General features: G+C 48.9%; 1 protein-coding gene across 1 annotated transcript in view; it reads right to left on the reverse strand.

The window, feature by feature from the left end:
* Positions 1-207: 207 nt before the first annotated feature.
* Positions 208-13990, reverse strand: part of copa (COPI coat complex subunit alpha) — a 34844-nt gene continuing 21061 nt past the window's right edge. Inside the window, exons 26-35 of the mRNA XM_078420761.1 lie at positions 8008-8114; positions 7767-7841; positions 6830-6898; positions 6589-6725; positions 4618-4804; positions 4232-4342; positions 3920-4081; positions 2455-2567; positions 1897-1978; positions 208-1295 (exon numbers count right to left, since the gene is read on the reverse strand). Of these exons, the coding sequence (XP_078276887.1) occupies positions 1236-1295; positions 1897-1978; positions 2455-2567; positions 3920-4081; positions 4232-4342; positions 4618-4804; positions 6589-6725; positions 6830-6898; positions 7767-7841; positions 8008-8114 (1103 nt within the window). The 3' untranslated portion in view covers positions 208-1235. The remainder of the gene's footprint in view (positions 1296-1896; positions 1979-2454; positions 2568-3919; positions 4082-4231; positions 4343-4617; positions 4805-6588; positions 6726-6829; positions 6899-7766; positions 7842-8007; positions 8115-13990) is intronic.

Raw genomic sequence — 13990 nt, forward strand, 5'->3', positions numbered from 1 at the left:
CCAAGGTCCACCGTTCAATTTAATGCCGGCAGTCGATCCCGTTCCATGGCTGCGGCACCAGGTCCAAGTTCACGCCCGCTACCCCCGCCACGGGGACTCCGCCAGCCGTCTGCCACTCCCGCTCAGTGCCCTTGAGAACCGGGATGGAGAACAGGCAGGACACCAACACCCCCTCCCGATCACCCCAAAATGAATCAGAGTATCAGCTTCAGCAATAAAACTTTATTTTGACACGGGACGAAGAAGCTGTAGGAGGCGTAGGGTCACTTGGAGAAAGACTAGGGCTAGGATTAGAGCTATAATGGGCTGAAGGGCCGGGGTGCTGCAGGGATGAGGGCCCACTTGAAAATCAAGCCCGGAGCAGGAGCCCACTGGGAAACCAAAACCGTGAATGCAGATTTGGAAAGGGAATCGGAGTTCACAATTCCAGAGCCAGATGCAGGGGGTTTGGAATGGTTCCGGTGGAGTGGAGTAGTGTGCACTGGGAGTGGGAAACTGGACTGGGAGCTGTGCGGTGGAAAGTGCCATTAGCTGGAATTCCAGGTGACCAAAATCAATTGGTTGGGGATGGGGAAAATTCAGAATTGGAGCTGCGGAAGAGCGACGTGAAAAGCTGAAAAACTAGAGAAGGAATATCTAGAGAGAGATGAAATAGGAGGACAAATGCTGGAGTAATTCAACAGGCAAAGCATCTGCAAAAGTGGAAGGAATGGATCGGCGAAGTTTCTTCAGACTGCTTCAAAAACATTTATTTTGAAAAGAAGCCCGAAACAGGCCAACAGTGTGATTATAGGGGCTAGTTTGGTCTAGATTGCGTAGTTAGGGACTTTTATGGGCTTGTTTTGAAAACTCAGAGTTAATTATAAGCAAATGGGATGCTTGGAGCAGAATGTATACGAGAACGATGGGCAGTGCACCCAACACTAGGAGCAGAAACGTGAGGATTTAAAACATTGTCAGCTGAAGAAGTGAGAAGTGAAGCTGGGTAGAAAACTAGGAGCAAGATTGGTGTTCGGTTGGTCAGAAATCCAGGAAGCAAAGTTGTCTGGTGGGAAAGCAGTGAAGGGAAAGGAAGAAACTCGGAAGTGGATCAGAAGGTGACATGGAATGCAACTACAGCTATCATATACTATGCATTAATTTCATGAACAAAATTAGCAACATGGGAAATCGCGAACATGTTTCAGGCAACAAGCAATTACACATGCTCGGGTGCAGGAGAAGTGATCAAAACATCAGCGGAACTGCAGAGAGCTGATACGAAGACCAATCACATCCTTGCCAATCTCAGTCACCTAGAAAACAAACCAGAGCAAGTTTAATGAAGAATAAAATTGGGATACCTGTACACTGATCAGAGTCTCCCAGTCCACCCTCTGGAATTTAGAAGGATGAGGGGGGATCTTATTGAAACATATAAGATAATTAGGGGATTGGACACATTAGAGGCAGGAAACATGTTCCCAATGTTGGGGGAGTCCAGAACAAGGGGCCACAGTTTAAGAATAAGGGGTAGGCCATTTAGAATGGAGATGAGGAAGAACTTTTTCAGTCAGAGAGTGGTGAAGGTGTGGAATTCTCTGCCTCCGAAGGCAGTGGAGGCCAGTTCGTTGGATGCTTTCAAGAGAGAGCTGGATAGAGCTCTTAAGGATAGCGGAGTGAGGGGGTATGGGGAGAAGGCAGGAACGGGGTACTGATTGAGAGTGATCAGCCATGATCGCATTGAATGGCGGTGCTGGCTCGAAGGGCTGAATGGCCTACTCCTGCACCTATTGTCTATTGTCTCTTTGGGGGGATATCTATACAGTGAATGGCTTCTCACGGTCCCTGTCGCCCCGCGGATATTAAACACCATTGGGTCATGCTGCTCTGTTGAGTCCCTGGGATGTCACCTACCGTGGTCACTCTGCAAATCTGACCCTTGAACTCGGGGCTGTAGCAAGCTCCACTCAGCGGACATTTTTCAACCGGCTTCCCCCTGGCAAAAGAAATCACTGGAGATTAAATCGGAATGTTACTGATTTCCAGCCTTCGAAATGTGGTGTGAATTTGGCAAATTCGCGCTTCTAAAACCCTGTCATGGAAGAAGCATTTAAGCATGAGCTGAAGGTAAAAACAGGAGTGGGAACAGGGCAGAGCCTTGAAGACCATGAAAGAAAGCGCGTGCAGAGAGTAACAGGAGGTTTATTGCTTGGCTGGGCAGTGCCATCCCTTACAATGCCACCAGCCTGAATCCACACTGGCCCCATCAGTCACAACAAAGACGTACAGGTATGTAGGTTAATTGGCTGGGTAAATGTAAAAATTGTCCCTAGTGGGTGTAGGATAGTGTTAATGTACGGGGATCACTGGGCGGCACGGACTTGGAGGGCCGAAAAGGCCTGTTTCCGGCTGTAGATATATGATATGATATGATATGATAACTGCCTCACCCCTCCCCTTCACCCCACCCACCTGTAGATGGGCCTGTATGTGGCAGCACACACATCGAAGGGGTTGTGCATGTCGTAGTTTAGCTGATGGGCATCAGTAGGAGTCTTCTCACAAGCAGCCAGAATCTTCCGTGTCTGCAGAGAGAGAGAGAGAGATCGGGTTTATTGCTGAGGCCCAGGACTGATGGCCGATGAGAGGGCACTCTTAGAAGGGAAGGGGCCCAGGTTTCCTAAAGCAAGACCTCTGGCCCAGTGGCATTCCTCTTGGGACATGGCCCTCTATGGTGACAGATTGGACCATAGGGACACCTTTCCCTGCCTGCCTACCCCTCACTCTTCCCTGTGCACACCTCTCCACTGCAGCCCCCCCCCCCCCCCCGTCACTGCTCCTTTCCTCCCCATTGCACACATCGCCCATCCCAGAGTCCTCCATTTCCCTTTTATTCCTTCGTCTTTCCCCTCTCCCTCATCTCTTTCCACCTGTATACCAACATCCCTCTCTCTGGATTTACATTTCACTCCTCCCATTTGACAGTCTTCGTCACCATTTCAACTTTAGCCTTTTTGACTTGTTCCAACCATCTGCCAATCTGCCGGTTCCCAGGACTCGACACATTATCCCCTTGGGAAGTGTTCCGTGCTTCCGGAAACACATTGTCCTTGTACTCCACACTGCCGCTATGAAAGCCCAGGATCAAACTTCTATGTAACCAATTTATTCGTCTGCCCCAGCACTATCAGTGATATCCCCCCTAACTCCCTAAACCTCCTGCTCGAAGGCACTGCTCCAGTAACCCATCCACAACACACTCATTCTGCCGACACCCCTCCCCTCCAAACTTTCACTTCACCCGTGTTTCACCGCATGACCTACCCTAGCAGCTGGTCTGCGACAACCATAATTCACAGGCCTTTCCACCCATGCTGTCTGTGCTGGTCCTAGAACAGCCACCCCATCCTCCTCCACCCAGCACCTTCCAGTGTCTCTGAGGCCTAACACCTGGTATGATGGGGCTGGTCTCTGCCTCTCTTACCTGTCAGGCAGTGAGCCTCAGACCCCCACATGCTGGGGGGTGGGGGAGAAACCCCTCACCTCCAACATAACCCTTGCCCCGGTTCTTATAAATCTCTGACCCTCTGCGAATTAAGAAAATGTCAATCTCTGCCTTAAAAATATCCATTGACGGCCTCCATAGCTATCTGTGGCAATTAATTCCACAGATTCACCACCCCCTGACTAAATAAGTTCCTCCTCATCTTTCTAATGGTATGTCCTTTTATTCTGAGGCTTTGGCCTCCGGTCCTAGACTCTCCCACATGTGGAAACATGCTTTCCACATCAACCTAGCCTGTTTGCTTTTACTCCCTCTTTTGCTACAAATCATTGCTCATTCCCATTCAGAGAGTATTTCCAGCCCAAGGCTAAGCAACCTTCACCTCAGCAGGAGCCTGAAGACGAGGCCCCACCCAATAACCCGAGACGTTACCTGCTGCCCCACTTCAGGCTTGGGACCGAGTTCCAGGAGTCTGCCAGCAAATGAGGCCGCGGTCTTGAAGTTTTTCAGCTTGAAGAAGAGATTGACAGCGGTCCTGAGCACCAGGATCATGTGTACAGGCTGGAGGCTGCAGTGGGTGAAGTAGGCAGCCATCTTGGAAAACGAGAGAGAAAACAGTTATAGTGAGAAAGGGAGAATGGGGGAGAGGAGTCATGGTGGGGAGGAGATGGACGAAGCGGAGAAAGGACGGGAGGAAACAGGTGGGCGGAGGGCTGACGGGCCTATTGCAGATCCTAGGCCAACCTCACAGATCCTTTTCTGTTGCTCCAGTGTGTCCTTGGGAAGCCTCTTGCGCTCACTCTCCATGCTGAGGCCCACAATGTACTCCCGACAAATGGTGATTAGCTGCTGGGCCTGAGGAGGCAGAAAGTGGACAATCACCAGACATCCCATGGAACCACAGTCTTCCAGCACCAGACAACCACTCGGTTTTCACCCACCCCCACTCTTACCCTGTTCCCTCGCACCTCTGCATCACCACTTTCCTCCTCTGCATCTCTACGCCTCCCCGAAACTGCAACGCGCCCCCCTCCTCCCTTGCACCTCCTCGGCACCCCCTGCTCTCGTACTTCCGCAACCCCCCCCCCCCCACCTACCTTCCCTCTCTCTCGCACCTGCCCACACCTCACCTCAGCGATTTCCTGCTTGCTCTCCACCTCCAACAGGGGCACACTGAGCAGGATGGCTCGAAACCTCTCGACTGCCTCCTCAAACTTGCCAGCGGTGGTCTGCTGGTAGCAGAGCTGTAGCCGCTGGATCAGGTCAGCCAGCTTCAGTCCCACAGCCGGAAGCCCGCTCTTCAGGCCCGCATCCTTCCTGCAAGGCCCAAGCACACATCTGAGTCTTACGCCCAGCCAAGCTCGCAGAGCGTATACAAAACTGGATATCCATAGTCAGAGGGGGCAGGGGTGAGGTGGAGAGCTCACTCTGTGATTATAGCGTTGTACCCTGACTGTTTGTGATGTAGGTTAATGACTTGAATATGAATATAGGAAGTTGACAGACAACAAAAATAGATATAAAAAACATCCTGATGGAGGAACTCACAGGGTCGAAATGTCAACAATACTTCTCCCCTACTTATGCTGCCTGACACGCTGTGTTCCTCCAGAAGTTGTTTTTTTTGCTTCAGCTTCTAGCAACAGCAGTCTACCATGTGCCCCCACACAAAATGGCCACATCGTTGATAGTTTAGACAGTCATAGACTGCAGAAAGATACTGATTAGTGGTTAAGAAGGCAGTGCCATTACAGGTGAAATTTAAACCTGGTAATTGCAGTGTTGCAATTTGGGAAGATTTTTCAGGGTAGGTCTTACACAATGAATGATAAACACCGAGGGAATATTGAAAGGCCGAGGCACCTCACTCTACGTCCAAGGATTCCTGAAGATGACAACACAGTTAGATTAGGCCTCAAAGAATGTTTGCATGATACTTGCCTTTGTTTGCTGAGGCACAGAACGTAAAAGCAGGAAGGTTCTGGAACAACTTTATAAAACGTTGATTTGGGCCACTACTAGTGTACTATGTACAATTCTGGTAAGCAAACCACAGAAAGGAAGGGACGGAGAGGAGATTCACTAAGATGTTGCCCGGGACAAAACATTTCAATTATGAGTAGAGAAAGGGTTTATGGAGTCGGGAAGGCTATGGGGCACTTGATAATGGTATACAAAATGAGTTAAAGACAAGATACCTTTTTCCTTGCAACAGAGGTATCGACAACCAGAGAGCACATGGGCAAGAGATGAAGGGAATCTGGGAAAGGATTTTTTCATCCAGAGGGTAGTAGGAATCTGGAACACACTGCCAGAGAATGCGTTGGAGACGGGAACTCTCACAACATTTAATTATTATCTCGCTAATATCTTGAATCACCATGGCTAGAAGGATATGGATCCAAACGCTAGTAAGTGGGGTTAGATAGAACAAATAGATACTTAATGGGCAGCATGGACATGGTGGGTTGAAGGGCCTGTTTCTCTGCTGTTTGACACTGTGACGATGGTAGCAGCATGGAGCAGGTTAAAACTTATTTCTCTGTAACATCAGGTGTCGCAAGAGTCATGCATACTGAGTGGAGATGCCAACTCCAAGTGCCATTATTTGGCACAGGCCAAGGGCTGAGACGTAAGGTTGGGAAGTCATTTCCATCCATTCCAGTGCAGTGCCAGAGGGAGAGAGCGAGGAAACATCACCAGAGCTGGTAACCATTTTATACCCAGCGTGGGGTGCCAACAGCTGGCTCTAAGCCAGCGTTGTTCACTTCCAGATCTAGTTTCCATGTATTGGACTGTTTAATATATCAGCAAATGCTGGAGCCACATCTTAATGTTGACTATTTTGTCAGCTGACTGCATTAGTGAGCCAAGTGGTCATTTTTTCACTGATTGGCAGCATTAACAAGCCGGACGATCATTTTGTGTATCATGAATGACAGCAGCGAGCTGGTCGAATATGTTATATGAAAGGTCGTGGAGCGGAGGAGTAAGGGAAGAAGGTGTTAATTAAGAGGTTTCGGAATAGAAGGGAACATGATTCCCTTGCAGTAGAAGCTGTACTTTCCCCACACACCGCAAAACACCCATCATACACTCACCAGTTGCGTTGAGGGTATCCGTACATGGCAGGCAGGCACGGCAAGGCCTGGAACACGGAACGGCCACGGGCAAACGACTGCAGGAAGAGGTTTTTAAATGGGCCAAAGTTTGTGACCCCCACTTGATCATGAAGCAACTGAAGGGCAGAGATAGGAAAGAGATGATTACTCCACATCATAGAATGTGCACCGCCCACCCCAAAGCCAGGACACATGTCCCTGCAAGATAGTGAGAACTTACTCGCGCCGCAGTCTCGAAGGATCCTGCCACAAGGTGATCAACTGGCAGCTGAGAGTTATTGCACCAAACCTGCAGGAGGAAATTGAAGAAAGGAGGGATGGGGAAGAGGGGAAAGGAGGGAGAGAGAGCACAAAGAGTTAGGAGTTGGAAAGAGAGAAGGGAGGGGATGTGATGAAACGAGCAAGTGGAGGTGGCGGGGGGGGGGCGGCGTAACAGGGAGAAACAAAAGGATTGTTTAGGAAGAGGGCGAAAAGGAGAGGGTAGGTGGTAGAGGATTACTTTGCATCAGTCACTGGGTAGAAGCCTATGACCCACCCATTGGTTTCCTCACCCTTCACACTTAAATGTTGTACATGGGGTACCTTCAGGATATTTGAAAGGCAACTAATGCAGATGCACTCACAAAACTATTGGAGCAGAAGTGATTCTGTCCAAACAGTATTCTGTCCAAAATACATGACACACCCCCACCATCCACATTCCAGTGGCAAATCAGAATCTGTGCTCTTGTCTAACTCTTGACCATCTTGTTACAAACACAGGGGACAATTTTATGCCCGCGTAGCATCTTTGAATTTCAAACACTTGTGCGTTTTGAAACAGCAGCAAGACTGACATCTATTCTGTGCATGGAATCGTCATTGTTGGCCATTTTGTTTAAATGTTGGAAGGCCAACAATGCTGCCAGTCATTTTATGAACTGGATTATGTGGCCACCATCCTGGTGGCCATTTAACATGCAATGCAGGGCAGCAATTACACTGGAATAATGTACATTTTGCATGCTGGATTTTGATGTCAGCTGAACTGTTAGCCAACTTCTGCCTGGACGATGATGTCACCAAGTCTGGCAGCCATATTATGCCCACAGACGATATGTGGCCCACCCTGTACCAACACCCCTGAGTCAGAGATATCCAATGTCGATGTTGCTAACCTGTGCAGGATTGCTACCTCGGGAGGGTGAGACAAAGAATCCATCCGAGGAGCCTCCTCCACTCCCAGCGAGTTCCTGTCAACAAGAGAAGCAACGGCATAGGGTCAGTGAGGCTGCTAATTTGATCTTTTCACACCCCAACTTCCAAGGTCAAATCTACACAGTGCGTGTGACTTGCTGAGATTTGAGTACGAGCCCTGCAGAAGGGTACTTTTAAGGACCAGAGAAACAGGGCACTTACCAGCTCGGGAGGCAGGTCCAAATCCTCCTCCACGTCCCAGCCGCCTCCGTCCTCAGTGCCCCTGGCCACTTCCTCTCCAAATCCATCAGCAGCATCCACAAAACCATCTGTCAATCAGGGCAAAGTAGAGAGGGGAGCAAGTGGCAGAGTGAGAGGCAGAGGGGAGGTGAGACACATGGGTGTGAGAGAGAAAGAGATAGACAGAAGCAAGGGATGAGAGGGTGAGGGATGGAGAGGGAGAGATGGGGTTTCCAGAAGGAGAGAAATCCGATTAGTCAAGCCTCGATCCCTGTGGATTACACATTTAAATATCTCCAATATTGACAGAATGGCATCTTACAGGAGCAACTTTTGAATGCAATGATTATGCAGATGGTGACAGAGGTTACCCTACCTGTCTACTAATCAGGCTGATCTAATAATCCGCAAGCTTGAGTTCAAATCTACCGGGGCAGCTGGCGAAATACAGCGAATAACCAGGGGGTTGAATAAACCTGTTCTCCCAACAATGAGTGCAGCTACAGTCTGCTGTTAGAAAAGCCAGTTTGGTACATTGCCACTGTTGTCAGTGAAGAAAGTCGGCCAGCCCACCCCTGCACATGTCCTGAACTGGCACAGCAAGTTAATGTATTGAACACAGCCGGACTACCTGGCACTGAGCTGGGCAGGAGAATCCAGGTATGATCGCTCAACCAGTCCTCAGTCTGAGACGAGTGTCTACACTGGGAACAGCATCCCCCACACTGGCCATGCAACAGTCTGACAGAGATATATTCTTTGAATTAGATGTTAAACAATATACCAGAGTCTTCCCTCATTCCACTGGAACAGCGGAGGCCATGTAATACTGCAGCAGCCTGGGAGCCCACAGCATCTACTTGCAACCCCATTAGGTCTCAGCCAGGGTGATCCTCCTGATCACCACCTCCCATCTTCCCATAGCTAACTAATCAGAGCTACCCCATGTTGAAACGCACTTGGAAAATACACTGAGAGCAGCCCGGATACAGAATGTCATCTGGTTGGGGGGACAGCAGTGTCCATCACCAGGAGCATGCAAGCAGCACCACGGAATGAAGTGGCCGAATCTGGAGTGGCCACTGCACAGTCCTTGTGGAGGCAAAGTCCGGTCTTCACACAAAGGGTGCCTTCCATTATGTTGTGTTGGGACTACTGTTGCGCTTATTGGGAGACTCAAAACAGATCCAACAGTTGAAATCTGGGGTCCACAAAGTGCTGTGGACCATCAGCAACAGAAATGTCCTCCAGTCTGTAACCTCATGGCCCGGCACATTCCTCACACCATCATTCCTGTCACCCAGGTGGTCAACCCTGGTTCACTGAGGAATGCAGAGGACATGCTGGAAGCAGCATCAGGTGGAGCTAAACACAACGGGGTGCCAGCCTGGTGCCAACACAGGACAACACAAAAACAGCCACATGAATCAGAGCTAGGAAACATAAAAAAATAGGTGCAGGAGTAGGCCATTCGGCCCTTCGAGCCAGCACCGCCATTCAATATGATCATAGTTGAGCATCTAAAATCAATACCCCGTTCCTGCTTTTTCCCCATATCCCTTGATTCCTTTAGCCCTAAGAGCTAAATCTAACTCTCCTGAAAAACATCCAGTGAATTGCCCTCCACTGCCTTCTGTGGCAGAGAATTCCACAGATTCACAACTCTCTGGGTGAAGAGGTTTTTCCTCATCTCAGTCCTAAATGGCCTACCCCTAATTCTTAAACTGTCACCCCTGGTTTTGGACTACCCCAACATCAGGACCATTTTTCCTGCATCTAGCCTGTCCAATCCTTTAAGAATTTTATATGTTTCTATAAGATTGCCTCTCATCCTTCTAAATTCCAGTGAATACAAGCCCAGTCGACCCATTCTTTCATCATATGTCAGTCCCGCCATCCCGGGAATTAACCTGGTGAACCTACGCTGCACTCCCTCAATAGCAATAATGTCCTTCCTCAAATTTGGAGACCAAAATTGTATACAATACTCCAGGTGCAGTCTCACCAGGGCCCTGTACAACTACAGTTGGACCTCCTTGCTCCTAAACTGAAATCCTCTTGCAATGAAGGCCAACATGCTATTAATTTTCTTCACTGCCTGCTGTACCTGCATGCTTACCTTCAGCGACTGATGTACAAGCACACCCAGGTCTTGTTGCACCTCCCCTTTTCCTAATCTTGACACCATTCAGATAATAATCTGCCTTCCTGTTCTTGCCACCAAAGTGGATAACCTCACATTTATCCACATTATATACTGCATCTGCCATACATCTGCCCACTTGCCCAAACTAACCAAGTCACTCTGCAGCCTCATAACATCCTCATCGCAGCTCACACTGCCACCCAGCTTGTGTCATTCGCAAACTTGGAGATGTCACATTTAATTCCCTCATTTAAACCGTTAATATATTGTAAATCACTGGGGTCCCAGCACCGAGCCTTACGGACCCCACTAGTCACTGCCTGCCTTTCTGATCCGTTAATTCCTCTTTGCTTCCTGTCGGCCAACCAGTTCTCTATCCATGTCAATACCCTACCCCCAATACCATGTGCTCTAATTTTGCGCACTAATCTCTTGTGTGGGACATAGTCGAAGGCTTTTTGAATACACCACATCCACTGGCTCAACCCACATCCATTCTACTTGTTACATCTTCAAAAAATTCCATAAGATTAGCCAAGCATGATTTCCCCTTCATAAATCCATGCTGACTTTGACCGATCCTGTCACTGCTTTCCAAATGCGCTGCCATGACATCTTTAACAATCGACTCAAGCATCTTCCCCACTACCGATGTATGGCTAAGGGACCGCACAGCCCATGGCTCAGATCACAGCTCTACAGTCCTGGACAACGAAACGGCTAATCGTAGAGAACAGGCGCCCCCATGTGGGTGCTTGAGGTTGAAGCATCCACAACCTTCCAGCCAGAAGAGCCAGTGGATATCTTTTCTAACCACACAAGAAACCATTTAGCCCAAATGTAACAAAAAGGAACTGCAGATGTTGGTTTATGCCAAAGATAAACACAAAATACTGGAGTACCTCAGCGGGTCAGGCAGCATCTCTGGAGAAAGTGGATAGGCGGCATTTTGGATCGGGACACTTCTTCAGACTATCCAATCTATGCCAGCTCAGAGCAATCCCACCAATTGCATTTTCTCACATTTTCCTGTAACCTGCTCTCTCACGCATTCCCATTATCCCTCCCCTGATTACTCTGCCACTTTCCCACAGGGACATTTTAGAGCCGTCAGTTAACAGCGACACTTAAGAGCAGTTGTACATCGTAGCTTGGAACTGGCCACAGGAACATGTGCAAACTTTACACTCAAGGCATGAGGTCAGAACCTGGAGCAGTGGAACTGTAATGAAACTGAACTTATTTTGTGTTTATCTTTGCTAAGCCACAGTCATTGATCCATGGAGATCCCCCTCAATCCCAGAAATCAGTCTCCACGTAATTCAGTTCACCAATTAGTAAGGGTGTCAGGGGTTATGGGGAGAAGGCAGGAGAATGGGGTTAGGAGGGAGAGATAGATTAGTCATGATTGAATGGCAGAGTAGACTTGATTGGTCGAATGGTCTAATTCTGCTTCTACTACTTATGAACTCCATGGTCTATCAGAAAATGCAAAGAGCCCCTTATACAGCAACGACCCTGGGACCAGACAACATCTCAGCAGTTGTACTGAGCACCTTTGCTCCAGAACAATGGCACAGCTAATAGAGTTGCTGCCTCACAGCGCCAGACATCCGGGTTCTATCTAGACCTCGGATGCTGTTGGTGTGGAGTTTACTTATTTTTCCTGGACTGCGTGGCTTTCCTCCGAGTGCACAGGTTTCCTCCCAAATCCCACATCCCCGAGCTGTGCAGGTTTGTCGGTTACTTAGCCGCTGTAATTCGTCCCTGGTGCGCAAGGAGTGGATGAGAAAGTGGGATAACATCGAACTAGTGAACATGTAATCAACGGCCGGTGTGGACTCAGTGGGCCGAAAGGCATGTTTCCACGCTTTTTCACTAAACTAAATTAGCCGCACCTCTATCCAAGCATTTCCAATGCAGTTACAATACTGGCATTCGAAAAATCTAGTGGCTCATCAACAGTGTGGAAAATTGCCCAGGTACATTGAATCCACAAAAAAGGACAAATCCAATGCAGCTGATCAGTTTATTTTCAATCAGCAGCAGAGTGCAGGATGCTGTCTTTGACCATGCTATCAGACTGCATTTAACTTACTTGGGTTTTGCCAGGAACTCCCTCTTCCAGACCTCAAGAGGCGAAGGGAAAGTGACCGCCATAGAGTGCAGCATCGAGGGGTCCTAGTAAAACTGAAGGGGTAAACACTCCCCAATAGAGCACAGTCGTGCCATTGTATTGCACACAACGGGCCATTCGGGCTAACTTGTCCATGCTATCTCACAGCACATGGCCCAGAGCCTAAACAATTCAAGTGCTCACCTACACATTTCTTAAATGCAGTCAGTGAACCAGCTTCAACCACTCTCTCAGGGCACCTATTACAGGAACTTGCTACTCTTTAGGCGAAGATCCCCATCATCGAGTCATAGAGTCCTACAGCACAGAAAAAGGCCCTTCGGCCCATCGTGTCCGCGCCGCCCGTTACCAAACACAGTCTAATTTTAATCCCATTTCCCCGCATTTGGACCGTAGCCCTGAATGTTGTAGCATTTCAAGTGCCCATCCAAATGCCTCTTAAACGTTGTGAGTGTTCCCGCCTCCACCACCACCCCAGGCAGTGAGTTCCAGACTCCAACCACCCTCTGGGTGAAAAAGTTCTTTCTCACATCCCCCCGAAACCTCCCTCCCCTTACCCTGTATCTATGTCCCCTCGTTGTTGAACCTTCCACCAGTGGAAGAAGTTCCCCGCCATCTACCTTATCTATGCCCCTCATGATCTTGTACACCTCAATCATGTCCCCTCTCAGCCTTCTCTGCTCCAGGGAAAACAACCCCAGTCTGCTCAGTCTCTCCTCATAGCCGAGGCCCTTCAACCCTGGCAGCATCCTGGTGAATCTCCTCTGCACCCTCTCCAAAGCTATCACATCCTTTCTATAATGTGGTGACCAGAACTGTACACAATACTCCAGCTGCGGCCTCACCAGTGTTCTGTACAATTCCATCATTACCCCCCTACTTTTATATTCGATGCCCCGGCTAATGAAGGCCAGTAACCCATATGCCTTTTTGACCACCCTGTCCACCTGTCCTGCTGCCTTCAAGGACTTGTGTACCTGTACTCCAAGGTCCCTCTGTACCCCTGTCTTCCCTAGGGTCCTTCCATTCATGGTGTACTCCCTCTCCAAGTTATTTCTGCCAAAGTGCATCACCTCGCACTTTTCAGGATTAAATTCCATCTGCCACTGCTCCGCCCATCTGACCATCTCATCTATATCTTCCTGTAGCTTGCAGATCCCTTCCTCGCTATTCACCCCCACCCCTACCTTTGTGTCATCTGCAAACTTGCTGATCATGCCCTGATTACAAACAGTAAGGGACCCAACACCGATCCCTGCGGCACCCCACTGGACACCGGCCTCCAGTCACAGAAGCAACCTTCTACCATCACCCTCTGCCTTCTGTCATTAAGCCAGTTTTTTATCCATTTTGCCAAGGTGCCCTGGATCCCATGGGCTCTTACCTTCTTGACTAGTCTCCTGTGTGGGACCTTGTCAAAAGCCTTACTGAAATCCATGTATACCACATCCACTGCACTACCCCCATCTACCTCCTTGGTCACCCCTTCAAAAAATTCAATCAAGTTAGTCAGACACGACCTTCCATTAACAAAGCCATGTTGACTATCCTTAATTAACCCTCGATCCTCCAAGTGAAGACTGATTCTGTCCCCAGAATCTTTTCTAGCAGCTTCCCCACCACCGATGTCAGACTCACCGGTCTGTAGTTCCCAGGTTTATCCCTACTGCCCTTTTTAAATA

The sequence above is a fragment of the Rhinoraja longicauda genome, chromosome 24 (assembly GCF_053455715.1).
Source record: "Rhinoraja longicauda isolate Sanriku21f chromosome 24, sRhiLon1.1, whole genome shotgun sequence".
Classification (NCBI taxonomy): Eukaryota; Metazoa; Chordata; class Chondrichthyes; order Rajiformes; family Arhynchobatidae; genus Rhinoraja; species Rhinoraja longicauda.